The sequence below is a fragment of the Oryx dammah genome, unplaced genomic scaffold (assembly GCF_014754425.2).
Source record: "Oryx dammah isolate SB20612 unplaced genomic scaffold, SCBI_Odam_1.1 HiC_scaffold_18, whole genome shotgun sequence".
Lineage (NCBI taxonomy): Eukaryota > Metazoa > Chordata > Mammalia > Artiodactyla > Bovidae > Oryx > Oryx dammah.
In genome coordinates this window covers 47,188,222-47,216,110 of record NW_024070202.1, presented here as the reverse complement: position 1 = coordinate 47,216,110, position 27,889 = coordinate 47,188,222, and the positions used below count along the sequence as shown (strand labels likewise).

The window sequence follows — 27,889 nt, the reverse complement described above, 5'->3', positions numbered from 1 at the left end:
GCTAGTTAATTACACTTACGTTCATAGCTGGGAAAGCTGTGGATGAAAGTCATCATCAATTGGTTTGTCACTGCACGTGGGAAATTGTGATGACTTTGTACAGACCTAATTGTGCCAGATCAACTGAGGAGCCTCTCACGACAGAGAGGAACGGTTCAGACGTGGCTGTCAAGAAGGGGTGTCACCTGTCATGCAGCCGGGGTCACAGCCAGTCTTTGCTGTCTTCTGAGTGTTAGGATCTCCATGCTGTAGGATGTGACTGTGACTGATTAGGGAAGACCTAGCCTGTGAGTGATACTGGTGGCCTCTGGGCCTGCCTGCTGGTCGCGTGAGTGTCTCTTTTGGTGACCTCGGAGAGCACCTGAAAGGTTGTTTGCCAAGGCGTCATCTGGTGTCCTGACGTAAGTGCTTCCTGAATCATTGCCTGCATACAGATCTCAGCTGGTGACCTTGGGCGATCTTGGTGTGCCCCAGTTTTCCTCATGTGTAAATGAGGAATGCAGTTAATGATATCTCTGCCCCACGGGATTTTGTCTATCCCTGTGAGGATGGCTTCCCTTGTGGCTCAGCTGGTAAAGAATCCACCTACAATGCAGGAGACCTGGGATCGATCCCTGGGGTGGGAAGATCCTCTGGAGAGTGGAGAAAGGAAAGGCTACCCACTCCAGTATTCTTGCCTGGAGAATTCCATGGACTGTGTAGTCCATGAGGTCGCAAAGAGTCAGACATGATTAAGTGACTTTCACTTTCATGAGGATGTAGTAATCTAAGTGTTTTAAAAGCAGCAAGTGTGATGTCTGGAGCAGGGCACATCAATAAATATTTGATGATCATGTTATCATTATCACTATTGTCACATGTGCCAAAGGACAGAACTCCTATGACTCTTCAACCAGGCTGAGAAGCAAAATCTCCTGGTGAAAGCAGAGAAATGGTTCTTCAGACTCAGACTGAAGTTGAAAATGGAAAAAGATAACCTTTGATTCAGAGTCTAGAATTGAGCTCTAGAGCAACCAAATGAGGGAAACTGGGACAAAGCTCATGGGGAGTAAGTTGGGAGGAGACTTGGGGGGTCACAGATCACAGCATGAATGCTGTAGATGATAAACATGGTCCCGAAGGGCGAGACACAGCACCGAGAATTCTCCTAGGAAACAAGGGTTCAGGGGGACCACTGGGGTTAGATCAGCCACCATGTTTGGGTCACACCAGCTAGCCTGCACTTACTAAGCCCTGCTCTGGGCAAGGCCCCTTCAGCTAGAGACAGAAGATGGTTTTGAGAGAATCTGAAAATACTAGATAGGGTCCAAAGAAAGGCAATCAAAAGGATTGCAAGGAGAGAAATAGCCTTCTGAGAAAAGGACTCCAAAAACTACAGCACTGACCTTGTGTGAAGAGCAGAAAGGTCCTGGGAGACCTACCTGACTGCAAGTAGGTGGATATTCCAGAAACATCAAGGGATGCAGGACCAGTGAGGCTGAGTGTTGATTGCAGCAGCCTCCTCACTGCTCTCATCTCTGGTCAGTCCGTCCCCTGCCCACCAACGCCAGCAAGGTGTATCGGAGGGCTGGGAATAGTTGATTTGGCGGCTTCCAGGGCCTACCTCAGTTCAGGAAGGCTTCCCTAGAGGGCTGTGTGGAAGAAGCACTGGCCAACAGACAAGAAAAGCCAGTTTAAGTCCCAGCTTGGCCACTAACATTCTGCATGACCCTGAACAAGTCACTTAACTTCTCTAAGTCTTATTTTCAGGCCTGAATATTTTGTCATTTTTAATTCACAGTCCTCAAAACTTCCCCAAGTTTCTTAATTGTCTACTGAGTTTGAGTTAGAATCACAGCCCAGTGGGTGCCTGAAGTGGAGAGAAAGCAGAAGCAGTGCTGAGTCCCCCTTTAAAAGCCAAACACCTACATCTAGAAGGAGGTTTATCTGTAAACACCCTCTACAAACTGTCTGCAAACCCCTTAATCCAGTCGTGATCATTCGATACTATCCCCTTACTCTAGCTTCCCCACCGTGTCTTCCCTTGGTCCCTTTACCTAAAACATCCATCCATCTTTATTCAATTTAACATTTAATGAGCACCTACTGTAACACTATGTCCCAGCTCTGTAACAGTCCATAAGGATGTACAGGGCTTGTCACCTGTGGCACCTTTGTGCAAGCTAAAAATAAGCCTGGATACAGCCCTGGACCAGAGAGCACAATTGGCTAATGACCATCATCCCTTTCGCACTTCCTCAGCCTGACATCTAGTGCAGTGCACAACCTGCACAACTGTACACTGCGCTTTGGTGACACGAAATTAAATAAGACACACTGTCCTAGGAAGCCTGTAAAAGGAAACATGCGCCAACACAGACTACAGTGTGACAGGAGCTCAGACTTTGGTGGCACAGAGGAAGGGCACCTAACCCAGGCCGAGGACTTAGAAAAGGTTTTTCAGAAGAGGTCACACTTGAGCTGAATTTGAAGGATAAATAGGAATTAAACTAGACAAAGAAACTGGACTAGAATGATAAATCTTATATTGATATAGATATGTATGTGTGTGTGTATATATATGTACACACACATACATATATAAATCTAATAATATATTTTTAACCACAATTTTTTTAAATCCTTTTTTTTTTTTTTTTTTTAGAGAAAATGGGGGTGGTGTCCTAGGCAAAAGAAACAGAACATACAGAAGTACTTGCATGTCAGGAGAGGCAGGTGATGAAACTAAATAGGTGAATGAGGGCCAGATTATAAAATTCCTCTGTATGAGCTAACTTCAGGAATTTGGACTTCACCCTGAAAGCTGCATGGAGCTATGGGAGGAGTGGTTTTAAGGTGTTGTGAGACCCCCGTGGAAGCAGTATGAAGGTGGCTTGAGGGGCCACTCGAGAAGCAGCCACAGCAGTGAAAATGCTTTTGTATGACCCGGGTGGGGCATGATGACAGCCTGGACCCAGACAGCAGTAGTGGACGTGTGCAGAAGCAACCAGGTGTGAGATACCGAGGAAAGCTCCACAGGACTTTGAGGCTGGCTGTGTTAGGGCTTGTAGTACAAAGGAAGAGCTTAGGGTAATGTTCCTGGCTTGAATAGCTGAGTGACTGGTCCTGCCACTTCCTCAAGAGGAGGACAGAAAGGACCAGAGTCTAGGGTGGGGAGGAAAGGAGGAGTTCAGCTAGGGAGTCAGTGGAGTTTGAAGTATCTGAGAAACATCTGCATGGAGATGTCTGCTGGGTATTGAGTGTCTGGAACCAGAGATCGGGAAAGAAGCCTGGGCTGGGAATGGGGATTTGAGAGTTGTCAGCGTAGATGTGGGCACTGAAGCAGTGATACAGATGGGATTTCCCTAGCAGATACGGAGTTTGGGAAGAGCAGGGGCCAAGGGCAGGGCCCACGAGAATGGGGGCTGGGCGGAGGTGGGTGGGCAGGCTTCCCTTCTCTCCTGGCTCAACACTCACTGCTCTTCACTGCCTATCCCAGGGACCACCTTCTTCTCAAAGCCTTTATCTCTCATTCTCTCTCTTGTACCAGCCACTTGATATACTGGCATCTCCTTTTAATCCCCGCCGCACTTCATTTTTGCCTTACCCATGCCTCTGTGATGTTGTAGATGAGACCTCTGTATTCCTTCTGCTCCATGATAATTGCAGGGCCTTTTACATAGCAGCTTCTCACACTCAGTAAACACAGTACCCTTGTCAGTAAATATTTGTTGAACTGAATGAAATGGATCTGACCATTGGAAAGGATCATCAGATTTCCATTCCTGGAGACAGTTAACCCTTTATCTAGAACTGTCTAGAATGGCACTATCCAATCATGTATAATGTGTACCACACATGTAATTTGAAATTTTCTAGTATCCATGCTGAAAAAAGTGACAAGAAATAAGTGAAATTAATTTTGAACAACGTTTTATTAAACCTAATATAACCACAGTATTATCAATATATAATCAGTGAGAGAGTTCATTTTTTCCCCCAAATCTTCAAAACCCTGTGTGTGTTTTACACTTAGAGCATATCTCAATTTGTACACTAAAATTTCATTGGAAATACTTGCTCCATATTTAGATTGCATTTTAATAGACAGTGATTATAAAATAGATTTGTGTACCCAAGTTGTTCCAAAATATAATTACAACATTTTCTAATAACTGAATCAAGTACCTATTTTTAAATTGTGAATTAACGTTAAATAAAACTTAGCATCAGATCCTCAGCCACATCTTAAGCCCCTCCCCTCTAGTTCATCTTAAGTGTTCTATAAGATAGCACAGACCTGGACACCTGGGCCAGGTGACCCTGGGTGGGTTCTTCTGGTTCTTTGATTTACAAGTGTGTGAGGGTGACTCCTCAGATCTCTTTAATGTTATGCTTCCTGACAGGAGTTGCTAAATTCCCAGATGGAAGGAGTCCTCCCGCTTTCTCATATTCACCTGCTGCTCCTGGGGGTGCCGTGGGAGCAGAGCCGGAGGACCCAGTTTGGTCATGCAGAGAATCCCCTGCCTGAGCTCTGTTCCCTGCTTCCAGGAGCTCTGCATCCAAAGGCCAAAGTGTAAGCTGTGCCTGCAGGTGGGGGCCATGGCATTTAGATGAGGTTAACAGCAGGTTAGGGACACCCTTTTCCAAGTAGCTCAAATTCACTTGTCTGGCCATACAACACCGCTCCTAAGTTCAGGCCCACCTCCTGCCATCTCACATAAGGTTAAATGGTCCATGGGCTTGTTGTTTTCTCCCTTCTGTGCCTGGAGAGGTTAAAAAGTAACTGCATTAGAAGAGAGGAGGACACGGGGCATCCCTGAGCTATCAGCTTTGTTCCCTCTGCCCACAGCACTTAGGATTTGCCCAGCACCCAGGCTCTCAGAGCCCCTCTCCTCTACTTCACCAGTGGGGACCACCCCTGGGGAATCCAGAGGCCAGAGAATATCCTAGCTGAAGTCCACAGAGCCCATAAAGGTGGAGGAAAGTGAGTAAAGGGGTTTTGTTCCCAGGTGGAAGTCAAGAGGGAATTCTGACTAGTTGGCTCTTATGCCTGTGTTCTGCGAGGGGACCAGCTTCTTGTGTCTGACTTTTCCACCTGCTGCCGCTTCAGCCTCCATGGTCCAGCTTGATGGGCTGATGGGGGAGCTCAAATCTGCAAAGGCACTGATGTGGGTGGGAGCAGGGAGGAGGTTTTCCTCCCCTGCATGGCTTGTTGCCTTCTCTTTGGGCCTTATCAACCCACTCATGTGTGCTGAATGCTAAATGTGCTCAGCTATTAAAAATGCAGGAGATGAGCCTGCTGCTCCAGAAGGAAAATGAGCCAGAGCAAAAGAAAAATCAGCAGGCTTTCGGTTTCCCTGCATGTGCCTGGCAGCGGGTGGGAGAAGGCCCCCCTCCTCAAGGAGGCAGGGCTCCTGTGGGTGCTTAGGATGGGAGGCGTGTCCTCCTGGGCAGTGAGGGCTGGGGGCTAGGAGCACTGTGGAAGCTCTGTGGAGCAGGAAGTGATAACTGAGAGGCTTTGCCAGGCGCCCTGGGAGAAAGGCGGCTGGCGGATTGCTCTTGCTTGGCATTGGTGTGAACTAGAGGCAAGACCATAGCTCAGTACTGATAGCTCCCACAGGACGCAGGGAGTCAGCTCAGGATTTGGCTGAGGCTGGAGGATTCTAGAGACTCAGAGGACTGCAGGCCCTCCAGGTGACCTGACTCCTCTGACCACCCCAGATCCCACAGCCTGATTCTTGGAGTGGCCCTGCCCTGCTCAGAACTCTTCAATGGCTCTCGGGTGTTTGACCGCAGAAGTTTAACCCATTTGGAGGTAGATACATGGTCTGGCATTTCCCCACTTGTCTAACTGCTACTGCCAGTGTTTTAACTCCTTCGTTTCATATTCCAGGTGTTGCAATCTCACTGAAGCTCCTCAGCATGCCTCCGCGTTTTGGCATGTGCTGTTTCGCCTAACAGCAGCAGCCTCCTTGCCTGTCCCTTTTGGTTGTTCAGTTGCTAAGCCATGTCGGACTCTTTGGAACCCCATGGGCTGCAGCACACCATGCTTCCCTGTCCCTCACCATCTCCCAGAGTTTGCTCAAACTCATGTCTATTAAGTCTGTGATGCCTGTCTCTACATATGTTTAAAATCTCTGCATAAGTATTGCTTCCTCCATGAAGCCTTCCCAGACTTTTTATACAGATTGAGATGCTCCTTCTTCTAAGCTTTCATTAACACTCAATTTGCCAATATAAGAGCTACCATCATACATGGTACTTATTGGCATCTTTAGCCTTCTTTGCCCCCTGCTGCATCCCCATTTTTTAGCATGGAATCTGGCATCCAGCAGATGTTTCATAAACAATTATATGATGAATGAGTGAGTGAATGAAGGAGTCTGTGAAACTAGAACTGCTCCTTTGCCTTCTTTTTCCTCACAGAGATTTTTCTGATGCCAAAAGAAACAGCAAGTATAAATAATGATCTTTTGAGTTCTTGAAGAGAAATCAGGGTGCCATGTGCCATTGTGGAATTCTTTTTCCCTGTTACAGTCATTAGAGTTAGGAATGGAGAACTAGGTCCTCAGTGATAAAATGGAAAACCCTCTGTACTCTGGCAAGAAGGGAAAGGTAATTTCTTTTAAGTTAGAGGCAACAATTACAGTCATACCAACAACACAACCCCTGCATGTAATGTCCCTGGATGTTATAAAGAACACCCTGATCAGAAAGGAAGTGAAGCGGTGGCATGGTGTTCCACAGAAGTCCCTCCCTGGACTCCTGCTTACAGATTAAGCCCCTCGCACAAGAGATGGGTTGGGGGGACATTTGGAGGCCAGTTTTTGCCCCTAGTGGTGCAGGTGTGGGTGTCAAGCAAGAAGGAGTGAGGCAGAGGATGACGAGCAGAAAGCAGGTGGCCTGAAGCAGTAGATGCAGGTTACTGTGATGAGCCACAGAAGAAAGAGTAGAAAGAGAAAGGGCAGGTGGGTTTGAGGATGGAAGGAGGGGCAGATTAGAAGATGCATAATATGTCCAGAGGGCATAATATCTCTGCCAGGACAGGGAGGCATCTGAAAATTAACCATCTAAGTGCTGCCTGTACCCTCAGTTTCAGAAGAACAATGGACAGCCCCTTGGGTGTAAATTCAACTTATCTTGTGGAGTTACAGAAGTGCTCAAAATTAGAGGCTAGATGGGATTTCCCTGGCAATCCAGTGGTTAAGACTCGGTGCTTTCACTGCAGGGGATGAGGGTTCAATCCTTAGGGAACTAAGATCCTGCATGCCATGCAGTGTGGCCAAAAATAAATGAATAAATGTTAATAGGGATTAGAATCTAAGGAGGAAAATATACTCTAGGACAACTGGGGAGGGGAAAGAAATGATATGTTGCGGGGGTGGAAGGGGGAGAGTCTGAGCCAAGAAGGTTAGTAACCGTGGTCCTTCGCATCTGCAGAGGACATTGTCAATTTTAGATGCCTTCATAGGCATTCGTGCCTTTGTTCTACCCCTTTTTGAGCCTCAAGGCTGCTCGGTGATGAGATGAAGAAACAGAAGTCCAAGGTAATGAAGAGTTGGGCCTGAGATAACACACACAGAGCTGGACAGGGGTGGGGCTGAAGCTATGGTAAAGAGCCCTGCCCTTAGAGCACCCTGAAGTCAAGCCCCCTTGCCACCCTTCACTTTGCTGAATTAGTGTCCTGAGCCAACCTTTCTAAGCCTTAGGTTCCTCATCTATAAACTGTGGGTGAGGACGAAACATGACCTCCTGTGTGCGCCTAGCAGTGCTCTGTGTGTGCATGGCAAGGGTGAGTGAGGTGCTGTGTGTAAAGGATGGGGGGGGGTCAGCAACCTCCCCCCCGACCCCACACCTTTGTCATCTCAGTGGCTCCTCTACCAAGAATAGAAGCAGCTGGAGGCTGGTCCTTTCCTGAAGCATTTGTACTGGTGTAGAGCTGGTCCGCTTTGTGTTGTATTATATGATTTAACTTTCATTGCAAAGATTGGCTCATTCATCAAACACTAATTGGGCCAAGTGCTAAATAGTATATATATCTGGGAAAACTGGAGTGATGAATACATTTGGTTCAAGTCCCTGTCCTCAGGTAGCTCATGGTCTGGCCAGGTCCCAGGGTCATAGAACTAAAACCTTGCTCTTTGATGTGATAAGTGTGGTAGAAACACCAAGGAAGGCAGAGCCAGCGCTGAGAGAGGAGAGAACCCGTCAACCGGATGAAGGCAGATGGGGGCGTGTTCACACCGAGGAGGAAGGCGGGCCCAGCAGCAGAAGGAACCGCCCACCCGCCGCAGGCCCAGAGCCAGGCAGATGCACACAGTGTTCAAGGAGCGAGAGCTCCTGGAGGCTGTGGGAGAAGGTGCCAAGGGCGGGAGCCGTGTGGGGCCAGCTGTGAGGGTGGGCTTGGTCCGCTGGGCAGTGGGAAGCCCGCAAAGCCCTCTAAGCAGCAGGATAGCAGGGTCAGATTTGCATTGGTGGAGACAACTTGAGCACAGGGAGAGGCTAGATGGAAGGTCTGATGATAGGATTTTGATCCAGGTTCTGGCAAGCAGTGAGGACAGTGATGACACTGAAGTAACACAGAAAGGAGATGTTGATAGCGTAGAATTTTTTAAAACTGTATTTAATCGGGGGCAAAGCATCTCCTGAGTTTGCTATAGATCAGTGTGAAGACTCAACTCTTGAAGGTTTAAACAAAATGTGCTTGCCGTTCTGGATGGAGGTGGTTTGGTGTGGGACTGCCTGCCCAGTGCTGGATTCCAACACGGAGAAGGAGGTATAGGAAAGACGCTTCCTGGGGAAGTGCCGCTGTGAAGGAAGCTGGGAGCAGAGGCTGGAGCGCTGACAGTAGCCAGGGATACTATGCTCAGAACAAGCTTCCTGAAAGCAAAGGCTGGGGGCCTGGGCCCTGGTCCCTGCACCCCTCCTTCCTTGGCAAGGGCACGGAAGATGTTCTTTGAAAGTCCTGTCTCTCCGAGTCAGTGTTGGCCGCAGGGCTTGAGCCAGGCCGTGACCCTGGTGGTGTGCTGTCTGTGGAAGGCCCGGCAGGGGCAGGCTGGACGGCTTTTAGCTCCAGCAGCGGGAGCTGGTGACCTCTGGCGGCTGCAGGCGGAAGCGCGCCCACTGGCCACTCCTGAGCAAAGCCTGGCTACTCTGGGGGCTCCATTCCGCCCTGCAGTAGTGCTGCCTCCAGAATCCGCCTGATTCCTGATCTCTTCCATCTCAGATCCTGCCCTCAAAGGCCCTTGATACCGTCCGTGCCTTGCTGTGAATTTCACTAGGTACTCATTTTCATTGTGAGGCTCCTCATTCTCATATATAGCAGGAAAGGCACTGAGCAGGTATGGTTGTTTGATCTGGGCTTGTCTTAAATTTCTCTGGGGCTTATCACCCGAGGCAGCACCCCTGCAGGCAGGCCGGTCTCCAGTGCACTCCGGAGACAGCCTGTCCAGCTTTGTGTACCCTACATGGCAGGACTCTGTTTTCCCTTCGTTATCTTCCTCTTTCCTCTGATTGCTGATTTTTCCCATGATCTTGGAGCATCACGACTCCCCAGGAATGTCAGCACATTAAGTGCCTGTTGATCTCTCATTGGGTCCAGAGACTACCTCCTAAGCTCCTTGCCTTGGGAACCCCTGCTTAACAGAAGTGCCAGAGACACTAACAGAGGCTGATGCTGGGACTTTTTGCTTCTAGGGAATCTGGAGCAGCCTAGACAGGGGCACATGCAGTTCTTCCGGAGGAAGAAATTTTAGGGCCATCACAGAGATCCCCATTGCCTCACACACTTCAGGGTTGCAGAAGACAACATGTTCATATGAGAGAAGACTGGAGTTCCTCTCACTCTTGTAGAATATGTATCCATGTGGGAACTTTTACCACTAGTCCAGGCTTGGGCAGTACCTAGGAGACTGGGATGGAGAAGGTAGGTGGGACTGCAAAGCAGGACCAAGGGCTCCTGGAAAGGGATCAAGTCTGCAAAGGCTTCTTACTCAGCTCTGTCTTTTCCCTTTGCCACCCCCAGGAAGTAGTCCTCCACTCTGGGTGAATATGGAGGGCCAGTTGCTCCCACTCAACTTCTTTTCCTGCCTTCTCCTCCTCCTCATCCACCCCTCTCTCCATTGTGGGACCAGAAGACTCAAAGAGGACAAAAAGTTCTGATGGCGACAATGACTTGCACACAGACATCTACCCCAGAAGCATCAGGGTCCATGGGGGTGGTGTCTCTCCTTCTTGTTTTAGCTACAGTTTATTGAGGGTCAACTATGTGCCCAGGGACTAAGCTAAGCACTTTATACATATTATCTCAGTTAATCACTTCAGATATCTATCATGATCTTCATTTTACTGATAAGGAAACTGAGGCCTGAGTTCAGTTTAGTTCAGTTCAGTTGCTCAGTCGTGTCCGACTCTTTGCTACCCCATGAATCACAGCACGCCAGGCCTCCCTGTCCATCACCAACTCCCGGAGTTCAGTCAGATTCACATCCATCGAGTCAGTGATGCCATCCAGCCATCTCATCCTCTGTCGTCCCCTTCTCCTCCTGCCCCCAATCCCTCCCAGCATCAAAGTCTTTTCCAATGAGTCAACTCTTCACATGAGGTGGCCAGAGTACTGGAGTTTCAGCTTTAGCATCATTCCTTCCAAAGAAATCCCAGAGCTGATCTCCTTCAGAATGGCCTGGTTGGATCTCCTTGCAGTCCAAGGGACTCTCAAGAGTCTTCTCCAACACCACAGTTCAAAAGCATCAATTCTTTGGTGCTTAGCCTTCTTCACAGTCCAACTCTCACATCCATACATGACTACTGGAAAAACCATAGCCTTGACTAGATGGACCTTAGTTGGCAAAGTAATGTCTCTGCTTTTGAATATGCTATCTAGGTTGGTCATAACTTTTCTTCCAAGGAGTAAGCGTCTTTTAATTTCATGGCTGCAGTCACCATCTGCAGTGATTTTGGAGCCCCCCAAAATAAAATCTGACACTGTTTCCACTGTTTCCCCATCTATTTCCCATGAAGTGATGGGACCGGATACCATGATCTTCGTTTTCTGAATGTTGAGCTTTAAGCCAACTTTTTCACTCTCCTCTTTCACTGTAATCATCAAGAGGCTTTTTAGTTCCTCTTCAGTTTCTGCCATAAGGGTGGTGTCATCTGCATATCTGATGGTGAAGTCACTCAGTAGTGTCCGACTCTTTGTGACCCTGTGGACTGTAGCCTACCAGGCTTCTCTGTCCATGGGATTCTCCAGGCAAGAATACTGGAGTGGGTTACCATTTCCTTCTCCAGGGGATCTTCCCAACCCAGGGATTGAACCTGGGTCTCCCGCATTGGGGGCAGACCCTTAAACCTCTGAGCCACCAGGGAAGCATTTCTCCTAGCAATCTTGATTCCAGCTTGTGTTTCTTCCAGTCCAGCGTTTCTCATGATGTACTCTGCATATAAGTTAAATAAGCAGGGTGACAATATACAGCCTTGACGTACTCCTTTTCCTATTTGGAACCAGTCTGTTGTTCCATGTCCAGTTCTAACTGCTGCTTCCTGACCTGCATACAGATTTCTCAAGAGGCAGGTCAGGTGGTCTGGTATTCCCATCTCTTTCAGAACTTTCCACAGTTTATTGTGATCCACACAGTCAGAGGCTTTGGCATAGTCAATAAAGCAGAAATAGATGTTTTTCTGGAACTCTCTTCCTTTTTCCATGATCCAGCAGATGTTGGTAATTTGATCTCTGGTTCCTCTGCCTTTTTAAAAGCAGCTTGAACATCAGGAAGTTCATGGTTCACGTATTGCTTTAGCCTGGCTTGGAGAATTTTGAGCATTACTTTACTAGCATGTGAGATGAGTGCAATTGTAAGGTAGTTTGAGCATTCTTTGGTGTTGCCTTTCTTTGGGATTGGAATGAAAACTGACCTTTTCCAGTCCTGTGGCCACTGCTGAGTTTTCCAAATTTGCTGGCATGTTGAGTGCAGCACTTTCACAGCATCATCTTTCAGGATTTGAAATAGCTCAACTGGAATTCCATCACCTCCACTAGCTTTGTTCGTAGTGATGCTTTCTAAGGCCCACTTGACTTCACATTCTAGGATGTCTGGCTTGGAATTCCATCACCTCCACTAGCTTTGTTCGTAGTGATGCTTTCTAAGGCCCACTTGACTTCACATTCTAGGATGTCTGGCTCTAGATGAGTGATGACACCATCGTGATTATCCGGGTCATGAAGATCTTTTTTGTACAGTTCTGTGTATTCTTGCCACCTCTTCTTAATATCTTCTGCTTCTGTTAGGTCCATACCATTTCTGTCCTTTACTGAGCCCATCTTTGCATGAAATGTTCCCTTGGTATCTCTAATTTTCTTGGAGAGATCTCTAGTCTTTCCCATTCTGTTGTTTTCCTCTATTTCTTTGCATTGATCACTGAAGAAGGCTTTCTTATCTCTTCTTGCTATTCTTTGGAACTCTGCATTCAGATGCTTGAGTAGTGAGGTTTTGAGATGAACCAGGCAGGGCAGCCTCATATACCTGACTGGGCATTGCCCTGGAGGATGTCCCAATGAGGTGGCAAGGAGGCACAAAAGCCAGCTTTCCAGGCCGCTACCCTTCTTCAAATGCCCACAGAATTCAGATGGCTTTCCCACCATAATTCATCTAGCAATAGAAAAGGTAGGATTCATATCTAGGTTTGTCTGATTTCAAAGCCTGTGTTCCTAACCGTTATTCTAAACTCTCTTGCAACACCCTCCGCGTTCTGTGACTTGATTAGAATGGTGATAAGGCACAGATGCCCAGTTCAGCCCTACTTGTCCTCCCTGATTTGATCTCACTTGCCTCTGGCCACATTTACAATTTCTCAAAGTCAGCTTGTTCATTTCTCCCCACTTCCTAAGGGAAAATCCCACATCATTCTTCCCAATGACTAATCTGCTCTGCCCTCAACTGATGGACAAGGTCTCAGCCCATCACCCAAGTCACTGATGAAGACGTTTTAATCTTCTTGGCCAGCAGTGGGTGCCTCTGAGTTCCACTAGGTTCTGTTCTGCCCCAGCACAAAATCTTACTAACCAATCTTTTTTCACCTCGGCTACTAGGGTCCCTCATCCCCAACAGCTGTGTGGTCTGACCACATTTTTCCAGCTTACGGAGGGTGTGTTATGTGGGAGGGCCTCCAAAACTGCAGAGGCCAGGGAGAGATTATGCCTAGTGCTTCCTCTCTGCCCACCAGGCCTTAACACTCAGCCACCAAATAATATTAAATTAATCTGGTAGATTTCCTTATATCCTGTGCTCTGTAGTTGACTACCCTGTTTTCTTTTTTGCTTAAGGTATTTACAAATTGGCTTTCTGAAAGTTTTCCCAGTCTTTTTCCAGATTGAAAAAAAATACTATGTATTCATGCACCAGGGTTTATGTAGCTCCTCCTGTGTCTGTTATACCACGGCGAGACTTTATAGCTCTGTTATGTAGGCTGATTCTTAGTGATTGCCTGACTTTCAGACTTCAAAAATGTCCCACCTATTTCTTCAATTTAAAAAATCTAAATATGACATCATGTCCTGATAGCAACCCCCAAAATGCATCCAAGAGAACCAAATAGAATTCCTTCTCTGCAGACCTTTTGAAATAGGGTCAGTTCCTGGTGGCTCAGATGGGAAAGCATCTGCCTGCAATGTGGGAGACCCGGGTTCAATTCCTGGGTCGGGAAGATCCCCTGGAGAAGGAAATGGCAATCCACTCCAGCACTCTTGCCTGGAAAATCCCACGGACGGAGGAGCCTGATAGGCTACAGTCTATGGGGTCGCAAAGAGTCGGACACAACTGAGCGACTTCACTTCACTTCCTCTTGACTTGGGATGACTTACCTACCGTCCCTGCTTGGAAGACAAGAGGCTGGGTGAGATGACCCTTTCAAGGATTGGCCAGTAAATCAGAGATCCTCAGAATTCTGCCAGGCCAGAAGCACAGGTTCATGGGTCTTTGTTGAAGGACTTGGTGAGAAGAAATAGACAGCTGAGAGCTCTCATCAGACATGTAACCCACAGCACAAATACTCTATGTCCTCAGGCTCCTGCCTGTCAAATCCATCTTTCCCCTGTGCTGCTAAGTGGAGCAGGGCTGGCAATGATTTCTGCAGGCCTAAAGATTTTCTAAACCATTCTTACAAGGCTTATCTGTTGATGATGAAAGGATAAATCATGATTACCAAGAAAGCAGAGCTAGCAGGAGAGCAGCTGGCCCTGTGATACATTGGTGGCCCTTGAAATGGCATGAGAAGATTCTCCACCTCTGCTCTTTTGCAGACATCATTGGGCAGGGAGAGAAATCTACTCAGGGCCAGGAGAACCATTTTTCTTAAAGTCAGAGGACGCTCCTTGGTCCAGAGAGGTAAATTAGACAGGCCACGTACCCAGGAAGAAGACACAGGCAGCTGAATCAGCACTGGTAGAGCCAGCAAGGAAGGTAAGGGAGGACTGTTCATGACTATGGGATCCCTTCTAGGGAGCTGAGACAGAGATGCCAAGATAACAAGGAGATAAGCGCTCCCAGTAGTAGTAGACACAGCAGGGGGACCAGCTGCAGCCCTGAGCTCCCTGAAAGAGTTCATCCCAAGCGAACAAAACAGGCATTATGAAAGCAGCAGGGAAAGAACGGGGACTCGTCCTTCCCTTTCAAACATTGCTCCTCAAAGAAAGGACATAGTGAACTGATAAATGCAACTAATTGTGAGACCTGGGGAAGTGTGTAAGGGCACACCTTAAGACTGAAAGGGAAGGAACTTTAGGGGCTTTGGTTAACCTCAGGGAGAGCCAAGCAAACAGACTAATAAGTTGCTTAGTCAGTCATTTAGGTATTGCCAACCCTCCACCCCACCCAACTCCTAGCACAGTGTTGGAGAGCCTATGATTTGACACAGAAAAGAGAAGAGATGCCCAAACTGTGACAGCAGGGATCAGAATCTTTTGACTTCTTTCCAGATGAAAAAAAAGTGAACTTGTTATTCAGGGTCTGTTGCCTAGGGCTGGAACACTGTGTTTATTGCCTGGGAGAGGTGATGGCAAAGGAGTGAGAGGAGTGAGAAAAAGGGGACAGTGGGAGAGAGGAGATAGTCCTGAGATGACAGTGCCCAGGCAGTGGCCCTCCTCACACATGCAGGGGTCTGTATGTATATGAAACAGGACCTGGGGCTCTCTATAGAGTCTTATGTTAGCCAGGACTGAGAAAAGATGGAAACTTTGGAGTTGGTTGTCAAAATTGTGAGCCGCCACCTTGCAATCATTTCCCTCTTTGTTCATCCATTTGGGAGCTGGGGGCTGTTGCCAATAGGACTGAAGAAAGGAGACTGAATGGCTGGACTGATGGCTGGCATTTATGCTGGGATGAGACTGGTAAGGTTAACTAGGAAGGGTCTGTACTTCTCTCTCTCTTTTTGCTCTCTCATTTCCTCGGAGGATGTATTTGACCCTTCCCATCATCACTGAGCTGACTGCCTCCCAGACTTCTCTTAATTCCCAGCAGAAGTACCATCTCAGCTCAGACAAGAAGCAGGTTGCCTTGAAGGGAAAGCTCAGAGCCTTTGGGGAAAGAAGGGATGAGACAGAGAAAAGGATCAGGGATGGTCCTCAGGCTCTCATCTCTGTCTTTAGCCCTTCTCCATTAGCTAGTGGACAACCTTAGCGTTCCTATCCCATCAGCTCAATCTCCCTTCTCTTTCTGCTGCCAAGTGGCAACTTACATGACTTCAGGGGTATTTACTTAGTGGCTCTGTTCCTTACTGACTCATCTGGTCTTTAGAGCTCTTTGAAACATTCTTGATCAGATTTTCTTCATTAACATCTCCCCATTCCAATCCCAGAGGACCGCACATCAGCCTTCCCTTCTTTTTACTGATGGGTGTTAGTTTCACATCCTGTCTCTGGGCACTGGGGTTGAAGTCCAGCTGGAGTTCTGGAAGTGCTGGCAGTAGAGGGTGTGAGTGGACTGCGCTCATGTAGTGACTGCTGCTAAGTCGCTTCAGTCGTGTCCGACTCTGTGCGACCCCATAGACGGCAGCCCACCAGGCTCCCCCGTCCCTGGGATTCTCCAGGCAAGAACACTGGAGTGGGTTGCCATTTCCTTCTCCAATGCATGGAAGTGAAAGTGAAGTCACTCAGTCGTATCCGACCCATGGACTGCAGCCTACCAGGCTCCTCCGTCCATGGGATTTTCCAGGCAAGAGTACTGGAGTGGGGTGACATTGCCTTCTCCATCACGTAGTGGAGAAAATCTCAAATTAGGAGATCAGTCACACACATTTGCTGGCCTGACATTGTTCCAGTGGCTCGACCTGGTGCACGTGTGCTCACATGGCTGCGTTATGGGGCTCACTGGAGCTAGATGGTGACTTCAGGGAAGAAACAAACGCAGACTGTGCTATGAGCATCTGAGGACCACTTGACTCCTTTTTTATGTTTATTTCGGTTGGTACAGTTGCTCTGGATCATCCTATCCTGATATCATCTCGTTCTGTTAAGCTCATGAGTACTCAGCATGTCACTTAGACCCATCATGAGACAAGAGTGGATCTGAAACGTGAAGGTCTTAGTTTCCTTTCCTGAGCTCACTTGGCTTCACAGGGAAGTGTATGGGAGGAGGCCACTCACGTGCTAGAGAATCTTCTCACCTGGCTACGAGTCCATGTGTGCATGTCAACACTTGAAGTTTCCCTTTTTTCCTAAAGAAGTAGAAGTCCACAGGTTAGAACAAGGGTGACAAATAAATCAACAAGAGCTTTTTAAGCAGGTTCTTATATATTTTTAAAATCAGGATATTGGAGAATAAGCTACATGAGTTTTATAATTTGTAGGATTTTTTTCCCCCAGTTTGTGCATTTAAAAATTTTTAAACTTTGGTGAAACACACATAACAAAATTTCCCATCTTAACCATGTTTAATGTATAGTTCAGGAGTGTTAAGTGTAAAAAGGCTTGCAGAACTGCAACTTAGTACCCACTCAACAACGGCTCCCCTGCAACTACCATCCTACTTTCATTCTCCATGAACTTGAACTCTAGGTGCCTTGTACAGTTGGAATCATGTAGTAGTAATCTTTTTGACTTGCTTATTTCATTTAGCATAATGTCATCAACCTTCATCCATGTGTCAGAATTTCCTTCCTTTCTAAGGCTGAATAGCATTCCACTCTATGTATCTACCACATTTTGTTTATCCATTCATTCATCAGTAGACATTAAGGTTGCTTCCACCTTTTGGCCATTATGAATAATGCTGCTAAGAACATGGTGTACAAATTCCTCTTTACCACCTTGCTTTCTGTAATTTGTACCTGTTAAAATTGAGTGAAGGAACAAGCCTGGAAGAATTTAGTATCCCATAGCATTGTGTATTTTACCATTTAGAAGAAGTCAGGAATGCAGCCCTAATTTCACCAGGCAACCTCTTTTGCAGCTTCTTAGTGTGTTGACTTTTCAAGGGCTTCTTGTGCTGTTCTTCAGCCATAGGATGAGTGCTTTGAGAACTGCCATTAACTAGAAAGTGGTGGCAGTGTAGCTTTATCTCAGTGATTGAGACACTGATCAAAGACAGAACTGTCAGTAACTTGGTATCTTACTTAAAACTGCTGTTGCAGTTTCCCCTTACGTGGGGCTTGAGGTCCCACCCCATGCTTCCCCAGGCCAAGAAAGCACGTGGTCTTGGGGTAAAGTCTGAGGTTTGGGAGCCGTGTACTCTACCACTGAGTGCCTTCTCACTGGCAAAGGCCTATAAATAACATCCGGGATCCTGTTTCAAAGTCAGAAAAGGGGCAAGGGCTAGCAACAACCACAAGGGCTGAGGGGGTTGCTGAAATAATTTCATGAACAAATTGATCAAAGAAATGATCTGTGAATGCATCTTGGAGAAGCGAGAACCAGCCAGCCGTGAGGACAGATAAAACTCCTCCCCTGCAAAACCGGCATGTCTTTCATGCCCTTCATTGTCTGCAGGCATGTCTGAGCCCTAGTTTAGCCCATTTGGCATTCAGAGAGCTAAGTCGGCTACCCTCTCAGCTCAGAGATGACTTGAGGGTGCTGAAGTGTTTGCATTCCACCCTCCTGCAAGGAGGAAAGGGAATCTAGTTCAAGAACCAAAGCAAAGCTTACTCATCTCGTCTCATCCTTTCAGACCTGGAGATGGAGTCCTCCACCGCCCCCTAGACACAGGGTCTTCCAGCATGAAATGCACAGAAATCAAATGCATATCCATTACAGGAGAAATGGCAGGGAAGCAGGGCTAGAGTAACAGATTCTAAAGAGCAGACATATACCTTTGTGCTCTGTCTTCTTAAAATTCATCCTCTCACCTGCCAGCCTTGAGAATTGCCTATTTACATAACTAGCTGCCTAAAATGGAATATTAGATAATGTTCCATGGCAGCCCATCCCTGGGACATGAGTGATCCAGGAGTCCTCTGACAGCGCGGAGCATGGCCCGCTGGCCCACAGCCTTGCCTCCATGTACTGTGAGCCTGTCAGCACTCCGAGCTGAGCAGATGTCAGGCCTGGTCGCCCGGGTGGGAGACTAGCCGAGCAGCGGGGGAGGGGGTGTGATTCAGCACGCGGCTCCATGGCACACCGTCTTCAGGGACAGACTGTACTGCTTCCTGAGCTTCACAGCAGGCACCCTGTTGTGCCCAAGGTGCTGTCTTGGAGACTGCTGATAAAGGGGACTGAGGAATGGGGGAGTGACAGGATCTATGGGGACAACTGATCCAGGAGGTAATCAGTCAGCACTGATGCCATCCCTGGCACCATGCCAACTTCACATCTCCGTCGGTCTTTTCTGAGGCATGCATCTCTCTCCCATCAAAACTGGAATCCTGCTGCTCGCTTATAGGAGGAGTATAAATAAGTGATAAGGAAGTGTCCTGATAACGATAAGCAGGGATATCTTCTCAGCAGACCAGATGTATCAAAGAAGGCAATTGTGTGTGTGTTTGTTCATTTATTTTTCAGTGTTCCGGTTCCCGTAGTCAGTTTAGAGAAAATTCCTAACCTAGTGAAGGCAGATGGTGCCAATGTCAAAATGAACTCTACAACCACTCCTGCGGTCCCCTCCTGCTCCACCTCATCCTCTGCCGTCTCCACTCCACCTGTCATTAAGCCGGTCTTGATGTCCAAGTCAGTGCCACCTTCCCCAGAGAAGATCTTAAATGGCAAAGGAATTTTGTCCACCACCACAGACAAGAAACACCAAAACGGCACCAAAAACAACAACAAGCCTTACAGGAGACTTTCAGGTACGTGTCTGTGTTCTTTGAGTCTGGCTCATGATCAGACTACAGCTGAGTTGCGTCCAAAACTAGGGAGTGATGTGATCTTATAATTGAGCAGGTCTGTTTCATTTTAAGGGGAACACGGAGTTTACCTACAAACAGGAACTCCCATCTCAAAATGCAGGGGAGAACTGATTCTCTTAATCCCGGGCCCGATTGACGATGGCTGGGCTGAGTTAGCTCAGCACTTAGCAGGAGTTATCCTGGTTTTCCCAAGGCAGGGAGCTCTGCACCCCCACAGCACTCTGTGGATTCAGAGGGCTTTGTCCTCGCTCTGACAGGATAAATCGCCCCGAGATTCTGAAAAGTCTCAGGGCTGCAGACTTGGACAGCCCACTGTGATATCTCCTGGTAGCTCAGGGCAGGCTTGGGGCAGTCACACCTTGGTGCTGTCTGCCCATCTCCATCCTTTGGTCTCACTGGTTTCCAGGTTCATTCTGTGGTCTGGGGCTACAGATGCCTTTCTCATATAAGCAGACTGGAATTCCCACTTGGGAACACTTAGACTGGCATAGCAGATGGGTGCTGAGGGGTCTCTCTGCAATCTACTTGGTTGTCAGAGAAGGCACTCTGGAGGTACCCAGAAAAGTGCACATGGCCAGTCCTTAAGTCAGTGGTTGGCCCTTGTGTCCCCCAAGTGGATGGTATTTGCTTTGGGTTTGTTATGAAAGGAAATCTGGCAGTTTTACTTTCTCCAAAAGATCAAGAAAAGCTATAAATTTTATAACTTCTTCACATACCCTGGACATTTATTAGATGTTAACCAGAAGAAAGAAAAATATAGTTGACCCTTGAACAACGCAGGGATTAGGGGTGCCAGCCCTCCATGCAGTTGAAAATCCCCATATGATTTCTAGTAGGTCTTCTGTGTATGTGGTTCCTCTGTATTTACAGGTTCAACCAACCTCCAGTCATGTAGTACTGCAGTATATACTACTGAAAAATATCCGTGCACAGTCCAAACCCAAGTTATTCAAGGGTCCACCATACAGAGAAAACTGCCCTGTGAGAGAGAAGCTGTGTCCCCTGGCATGAACATAATTCCTAAGTGCCCCCAAGAATTGTGGGTCATTTTTATTTTTTACTTTGTATTTATCTGTATTTCAGGTTTTCTTTTATGTCTGTAACTTTTAAAAAGTTAGGGTCTGAAAAGTACCTTGTGCCCAAAGCATTTAAATTACACAGTTATATTACCCTGAAAATCTCTCCATGCCCTGTTCACCCACTGTCCCACAAGAAAGGCAGAGTCTGGCACTGTCTTTGAGGGTGGGGGCCTCTCTGTGTGGACAGAGCCCTTTGCACCCAGCTCTCTTCCTGCAGAGAAAGGTCATTGTCGCTCTGCAGAGGAGGTGGCATCCCTGAATGAGCTGCTGGATCTGTCTGGGCGCAGTGAGGCTGGGCTCCCTCGTCCTGGCAGAAGCATGACTGTGGCTTTCAGCCGGCATCTTAATCTGAAGTTGTTTGGGGATTTTTTGTGTGTGTTTGTTGGTTTTGCATTTTTTGGTGGTTTTGTCTCATTGGGTCTTTTGCTTATTTCTCTCTCGCTTTCACATTTGGCAGCCAGCTCCTGCCCCCAGCCAAACAACCTGTTCAGTTCCAGGCCAACACGAGTGCTGGTGTGGATCTGGGCACAGGGCTGACTCCACCAGGTCCAAGGGAAGGAACTCGCACCAGGCAGCCTGGGGCCTGGCGCCCAGACCCTCCTCGGTGGGCAGAGAGGGCTCATAAGAAGCAAACATCTCCAGGCCTAACAGTTTTCTCTTCTTAAGAAAATGAAGCTTAAGAAAAGAAGACAAAAGCAAAAGAAAGGGCAGGATGCCTTTTGATAGCCAAGCAGGAAATCTGTCTTGGATATGAGAATGGTTTTATTGCAAACATCATCATCACCACTGTTGCAACCATCCCACAGCTCCCAAACCTTCTTTTAAAAATAGAATGCATTCATTTTTTATGGTCAGATTTTACTCCAGCAAGTTCAGACAGTTTTTCAGGCAAGGTAACCTCTTTATAGCTTGCAGCCATCGGAGGCCCCGAAGGAGACATGCCACCAAGTTTATCCATGCCCCTCCACCCGCCAACCCGCCTGCACTGCTGCCCATCTCTGTGAATGCCCAGAAGAGCCGTGTCATTCCTGCCCTGCAGGACTCAGGTGTTTGCTGGGTGTCTTCCAGAAATGGCACAGGCCATCAAGAGGTGGAACTATAAAGCTTGCAGTGTCTTTAAGAGATTGTCTCACAACCCTCCATTTTCTAGGAGAGGAGAACATTTTTGTAGCCCAGAAGGAAGAAGGATCCAAAATGAGCATAAAAAGAGCAGGTTCCCTAGAAGTCACCTCGACAGGGGCCATCAGGACTCTAGTGGGAAGGCAGGAGCTGGGGAAAGCCTGCTTCCCTCAACCATCTTTTGTGCCAGGGGGACCAGTTGCCCAGCTCATTCCCTTCTGGGGCACCAGGCTCCAGGCCAGGGCCAGAGCAACTGTAAGGCCAGCAGGCCCTGCCCTCTCTACACCTGCAGGTTCAGCTTCAATGTAAATCCCACACCTGCCCCTGTCTACATGTTCCTGAATCAGGGAAATCCAGGCAGCAAGGCTGCATGAAAGGCCTTGTGCTGAGGACTTTCCAAAGCGTGAGAGAGGCAGGTCACACTGACACGTCAAGGAATAATTTCCCACTCAAATGGCTCAAACTATTAGGAAAGCAGGGCAGTGTGGGGAGAGTGATGTATTCCTGGAGCTACCCCAGGGGAGAAAGTGGCCCCAGGGCCTTCCAGTGGCTCTAGCCCCATCTGCAGCCAGCTTTACCCAGAGGTGCCTGGGGACATGTTTGGAGTGAAATGAAGCCTGAGAACCACGTGGCTCCTTTCCCTCTGCTGCCCACCCACCCTCTCCCCTTGTGCATTCCCATCCCTACCACATCCCCACCAAAGCTGGACATGGGAACTCTTGGGTTCAGAGAGAAGCGCCATCTTCCCCCAGCGGTTCTGGAAGCATTTTAGCAGCCGGTTGGAGGGAAAAAAAAAACAAAACAGATTGCCTGACAATGTCTCACTTGTTGGTGCAAATGTGCATTTTTTTTAAAATGTAGTCTTAATGCCAAATCCTATTTAGTCTCCTTTTTTCTTATATTTTTTGTTTGTTTCTTAAACCAGAGAGAGAATTTGACCCAAATAAACACTGTGGAGTATTGGATCCCGAGACAAAGAAACCTTGCACAAGATCCCTCACCTGCAAGGTATTTCTCTTTCCATAAAAAATACTTCCTGCTCTCGCTGGGGCCTTTGTCGAAATGTTTGCATGCCACTCTCTGCACACGGCAGGGTGTGGAGCCTCGACACGACCCCCAGCTGCTCTTTGTAAGGGAAATGCTTTCTTCTCTTCCATGGTAGCAGAGTGCCTGCCTCAAGCTGGCTGGCTTTTTAAGAAGGAAAAAAAAAAAAATAGGCTTCCCCTGTTACTTGTGAGGCCAGACAGTAAATTGTATTTATAGGCACTCACAGGCGGTTCTAAACCCTGCTACGTTTTAATGTATGCAGGAGCAGCACGGCAGCGGCGGCGGCGGCGGCGGCAGCGCCCTGAAAGGCAGCCCCAGAGGGGAGGACGAGCCGCTGCGCCCCTGATCTGGCCGCACCGGGGTGGCCAGGGGACAGCTGACCCGAAGCGGCCGCCCGTGGGTAGCCCCCAGCCCCGTATTTCATACTGAACTGCTAGTGCCTCTTGGGATGGAGGCCGTGGCCCTCTCTGCTTGGTGTCTCTGTGTGTCTGGGCCAAAGCGAGCCTCCCACCTGCACCTGGATTAACTCCAGCGCGCCCTCACCGGTGCCTGTCGTCAGGGAGGTCCTCAGGGGTTCAGCGCTGAAGCTCGTCATCTTTGGCCATTTTTCGGAGGAAGCTTTGGCTCCTTAACGCCAGGAGCGTAGGGCACGGTTGCGTTTTGTGTGGTCTCTGCCTCTTCCCAGCCGCAGAACAGGAGCTGTTGCCTTGAAGTTGACTTTTCAAGCACCTCTAAATTCCCATGAATTGCAGTTTCTGAAATGGAGGGCCTGGGGAAGCAGGTTTATGTGCTGATCAAAGAGGCTGTGCTTTCCATCTCTCTTCTCCTTAGACTCACTCACTAAGCCATCGGAGGGCAGTCCCAGGCCGGAAGAAGCAATTTGACCTCCTCCTGGCGGAACACAAAGCCAAGTCCCGGGAAAAAGAAGTTAAAGATAAAGAGCATCTCCTGGCTTCGGCAAGGGAAGTACTTCCCAATCCCCCCGGGCCGGCGCAGGACTCACTGCCGGGACCTTCAGGGAGCTCGGGCCCAGAACCTAAAGTCGCGTCCCCTGCAAAATCCAGGCCACCCAACTCTGTGCTTCCTAGGTAAGTCCCCCCTCGGCGATGGAAGCCTCGAGTCCATGGTCAGTGACTGCCTGCCTGGTTCGAGTGTGGTCTGATCTCCTGTGAAATGGGAGTCACCGGGGTCGTGCCTAGTGAGGCAGTTGTGAACTTGAAATGAGAGAATGTGTGTGAGGGGCTCAGTCCAGTGTCTGCCACGTAGTGTCCGCTGGATTTTATTGCTGTCCCTATTGTCATGCTCACTGTGGCCATCGTTGCCATCAGTGTCGTACCTCATAACAGACCCAAATCCAACAGCCTGTGTTTTCACAGAGCAAGAGTCAGCTGTAAATAAATACCTGAAAGTGACACTCAGCCCCAGGCAACTTCCTGGTTGGGATTTGTTTGGTTTGGCTTTTTTTTTGTTTTTTTCAATAGGTAACTTTATTTAATATTTATCTATTGGCCACACTGTGCAGCATGTGGGGCCTTAGTTCCCTGACCAGGGATTGAACCTATGCCCCTTGCATTAGAAGCACAGAGTTTTAACCACTGGATTACCAAGGAAATCCCACGGTCGCCTGGGTTTTTAGATTAGAGGGAAGCCTTGTGGAGAAGAGGGTAGTCAGCACAGCAGCAGAGCCCATGTGTTACAATATTTTGTGAATTTTCCCCACAACTCTCCAGTGGTCAGGGTAGAGGGAAATTTGGTGTGATGGAGCTGTCTGTCCTTAAATTTCCCTTCACACCAAGAAAGCTCAGCCACTTCTTTGAGATTTTATTTGGTTGTCCTGGGAGGAAATGAAAGAATAGAAAACAGTGGGTACAACATTGTAAGTCAACTATACTTCAATTTTAAGAAAAAAAGAAAACCCTCTTGGATTTAGAGTGATTTAAGATCCACACGTGTGTGCTTTGACAGGCAGTGGAGTACCAACCGTATTGAGCCACAGACAATATCCAGGTGACAAGACTGGGAACCCTCATTGAGAAATATTTGAGTCCTTGCTCCATAAGCAAGGTACTTTGTTAGGTACTCTCAGGCAGGGGCACAGAGATTAGTGAAACTAGATCTTGCTTTTCAAGAACTTAGAGTTCAGAAGATAAGACTCAAATATCCACAACATCATAAAAGGGAAACATTAATAATACAATGTAAGTGTAGATACTGGTAACCTCTGATGATTTTTAATGCACACACTATGAGTCTCAAAGAGTAGCTGTCCAGTCAGCAAGCAAGCATGAAGAGAATAGAGTTATAGAAGAAGCAGATAGAATTTAATTTTAAAGTAAAAGCAAATATTTGATGACAATTGTTACCAACCTACCAGGATGTCTTGTGCCTTCTACTTTGGCACAAACCTGACCAGTTTGACAGCCAGAGGCCTCCTTGGAATCACCAACCTTAGCCTCAGACATTTGGGAGACATTTGGGATGGAGTCAGACAGTCAGCACCCACATATCCCCATCATCATAACCAATGTCGAGCCATTGTCATCATCTATTTACTTGCCACTTTCCTTTCTGCCCCTCGTTTTGCAAGATCCTTTTATAATGACTTCTCAATGTAATGCCAGATGTTGGTGAAGGAGATTGCCCCTGCTTTAGAGTCTAGGACACAGTTCTGCTCCAAACTTCTGGACAGGGCTTCAGTTCTGTATACACTAGCTTTCATACTTCGTGGTGGCAATGGAACTATTTTATTCCCATAAAACCTTTCATGGTACCTGATATAAAAGCAAACCTGCCTCCACCTGAAGCCATCTTAGCCCTGCTTTCATCACACATGTACCCAGAACCTACTGCCTGTCCAAGGGATCACCTCAGATTCACTAAGAACTTCAGGGAACCCCACTTTGTATTTATTTTATTTACTTATTTCTGGCTGTGCTGGGTCTCCATTGCTGTGCGGGCTTTTCTCCAGTTGTAGTGAACGAAGGCTACTGTCTGGTTGCGGTGTGTGGGGTTCTCATCCTGGTGGCTTCTCTTATTGTGGAGCATGGGCTGTAGGGTGTGCGGGCTTCAGTAGTTGGGATTCCCAGGCTCTAGAGCACAGGCTCAAGAGTTGCGGAACATAGACTTAGTTGCTCCGTGGCATGTGGGATCTTCCTGGACCAGGGATCAAACCCATGTTTCCTGCACTGGCAGGTGGATTCTTTACCACTGAGCCACCAGGGAAGCCCCTGAAAATTCTCTTTTATTATACATTGCTCCATCGATTTTGACCAATGCAGGCACTTCACACCCAAGCAGTGGTAGAAAACAGGCGACCTTAAGAGCTGCTTCTTTCTGTTTCTTTTTTGTAATTTTCAGGGGAATATTTGTCAACAGAGAAATGCCAGGTGTTTATTTTCTTTTAGGGAAACAGAAGAGAGAGGGTGGGGTTAATCAGTAAAAAGAATGTCTCTGAAAGGGAAGGGGAGGCCAAGGAGCACGTTACAAATGTTGGTAAGAGAATAGTTTATGAGGATGCTTTTCAAGGCACCAGAAGACTCAGGGGGTAAACTGTTCCAAAGTTAGTGGGAAATAACGTTCTCTTTCGATTGTTTTAGGTTCAAACAAGACCCCATTCTATCAGAGATCCAAAAGGCATGATCAGAAGTTAATGTTCTCACATAAGACTTAAAATCATTATTTCCCTCATACTGATGATATAATAGATATTTCAATTGCATTCATTATCTAGAATTGACCAAAAGAATGACTTGTGAGTAGAATTATGGTAATCCCTTCCCAATTATGAATTTCTCTCGTAGGAAATGCTAACTATGTAACATTTACTTCTTAAATATCATTTTGGTAACGTTGAAAATATTCCAGTTCTCATTTTTGAATTGCAACCCATTCTTGTAAGGGGTTTCTAAAAGAGGAACTTGAGCCTAGGATGAGAAAAGTAAAAGTCAACTAGCAAGGGTTGGAATAGGATTGGATAGTGCAAGGATCAACTCCTTGTCTGCTGACTAAATGAGCATGGTCATGTCTCAGCCTCTCTAGCCTCAAACTGCTCATCTGTCAAATGGAGCTAAGGAAAATTAAGTGAGAGTATCAAGCTCATAATAAGCACTCAGTTGACGGTAGCTGGTAGGAAGGGCCATGGTAGTCAGTGGGAAAGCAGTGGGAGCCAGTGAAGGCCTAGGTATGGCCTGGTTTCCATTCACCCATCCTCCTGGCCTCTGTCCCTCAACCTGGGGGCCCTTGGATAACATACCTATATGCTCTGCTTTCTTGCCCCCAACTCGAAGGGAACACCTTGCTTTCCCCACAGAGCCCAAGGGCTACGGATAACCAGGCCAACCAAAGCCATCAGGACTCTTTGGAAAGGCAGAGGGAGGTGCAGAGGGTCGAGCTGGGCTCTAATAAGCCAGGCTCTGGCCCCCAGGAGGGGAGGAAAGGTCAGCTGTGGAGGTCAATGCTGACAAGGTCTGGGCACCTTCCCCTCTGTCTCATAGATGAACACACATCTCACCCTAAAGTATAAAATGGCAAACACCAATGAATCTCAGACTGACGAAGGCAGCGGGGAAAGAGGCAGAAGGTCCTAGAAACCCGAGAAGGGGCAGAGGTGAGTCTGCAGTGAAAGCTACTTTAGTTCGTGACTCATTGATAGTATAATCACTAAAGTGGAAACCATTTCTCTCCTTGACTTAGGTTTGTCCCTGGGCTTTTCCTACCCATTTCTCAATAGTTCGGGCTTTAAAGTCAAGCAGACAGACCAGTCTCATTTCCACTTTTTATTAGCTTGGCAACCAGTGTCCTCATCTGAGACATGTAGGTCATAGTTACACACACCTAAGGCAGTGGGTAGCTCTGATGAGAAAATATATGTGACAGGCCTACACATATATGTGTGTGTGCGCTCAGTTGTGCTGCACTCTTTGGGACCCCATGGACTGCAGCCCACCGGGCTCCTCTGTCCACGGAATTTTCCAGGCAGAAATACTGGATGAATTGCCATTTCCTACTCTAGGGGATCTTCCTGACCCAGGTATCGAACCTGCATCTCTTGTGTCTCCTACATTGTCAGGCTGATTCTTTACCACTAGGGACCCAGTTAAGGTCAGTTTCCTTTGTGCTCTTCCCCAAAGCTCTCGACTGATGCTCGTGCTTCCTCAGAGTGGTGGGGTCGGGGACTTAAGTTTCCCTGAGGGGAACTGGACGGACCGTCATCATATGCACTGGCTTTAGACCACACTGGTAAGTGGAGAGGGAAGCCGTGATGCAGTGCTGAGGAAGAAAGCTTGGACAGCAGTTTAACACACTTGGAGACTTTTCCTACACTTTCTCATGTT

The 27,889-nt window shown here is 47.6% G+C and overlaps 1 protein-coding gene across 5 annotated transcripts in view; it reads left to right on the top strand.

Moving 5' to 3' along the window:
* Window positions 1-27,889, top strand: part of ATXN7L1 (ataxin 7 like 1) — a 256,387-nt gene that overhangs the window by 206,819 nt on the left and 21,679 nt on the right. For all 5 annotated transcript variants that reach the window (XM_040260795.1, XM_040260794.1, XM_040260793.1 and 2 more), the window contains 3 exons: window positions 18,968-19,251; window positions 22,435-22,517; window positions 23,388-23,644. In XM_040260795.1, the coding sequence (XP_040116729.1) occupies window positions 18,968-19,251; window positions 22,435-22,517; window positions 23,388-23,644 (624 nt within the window). The remainder of the gene's footprint in view (window positions 1-18,967; window positions 19,252-22,434; window positions 22,518-23,387; window positions 23,645-27,889) is intronic.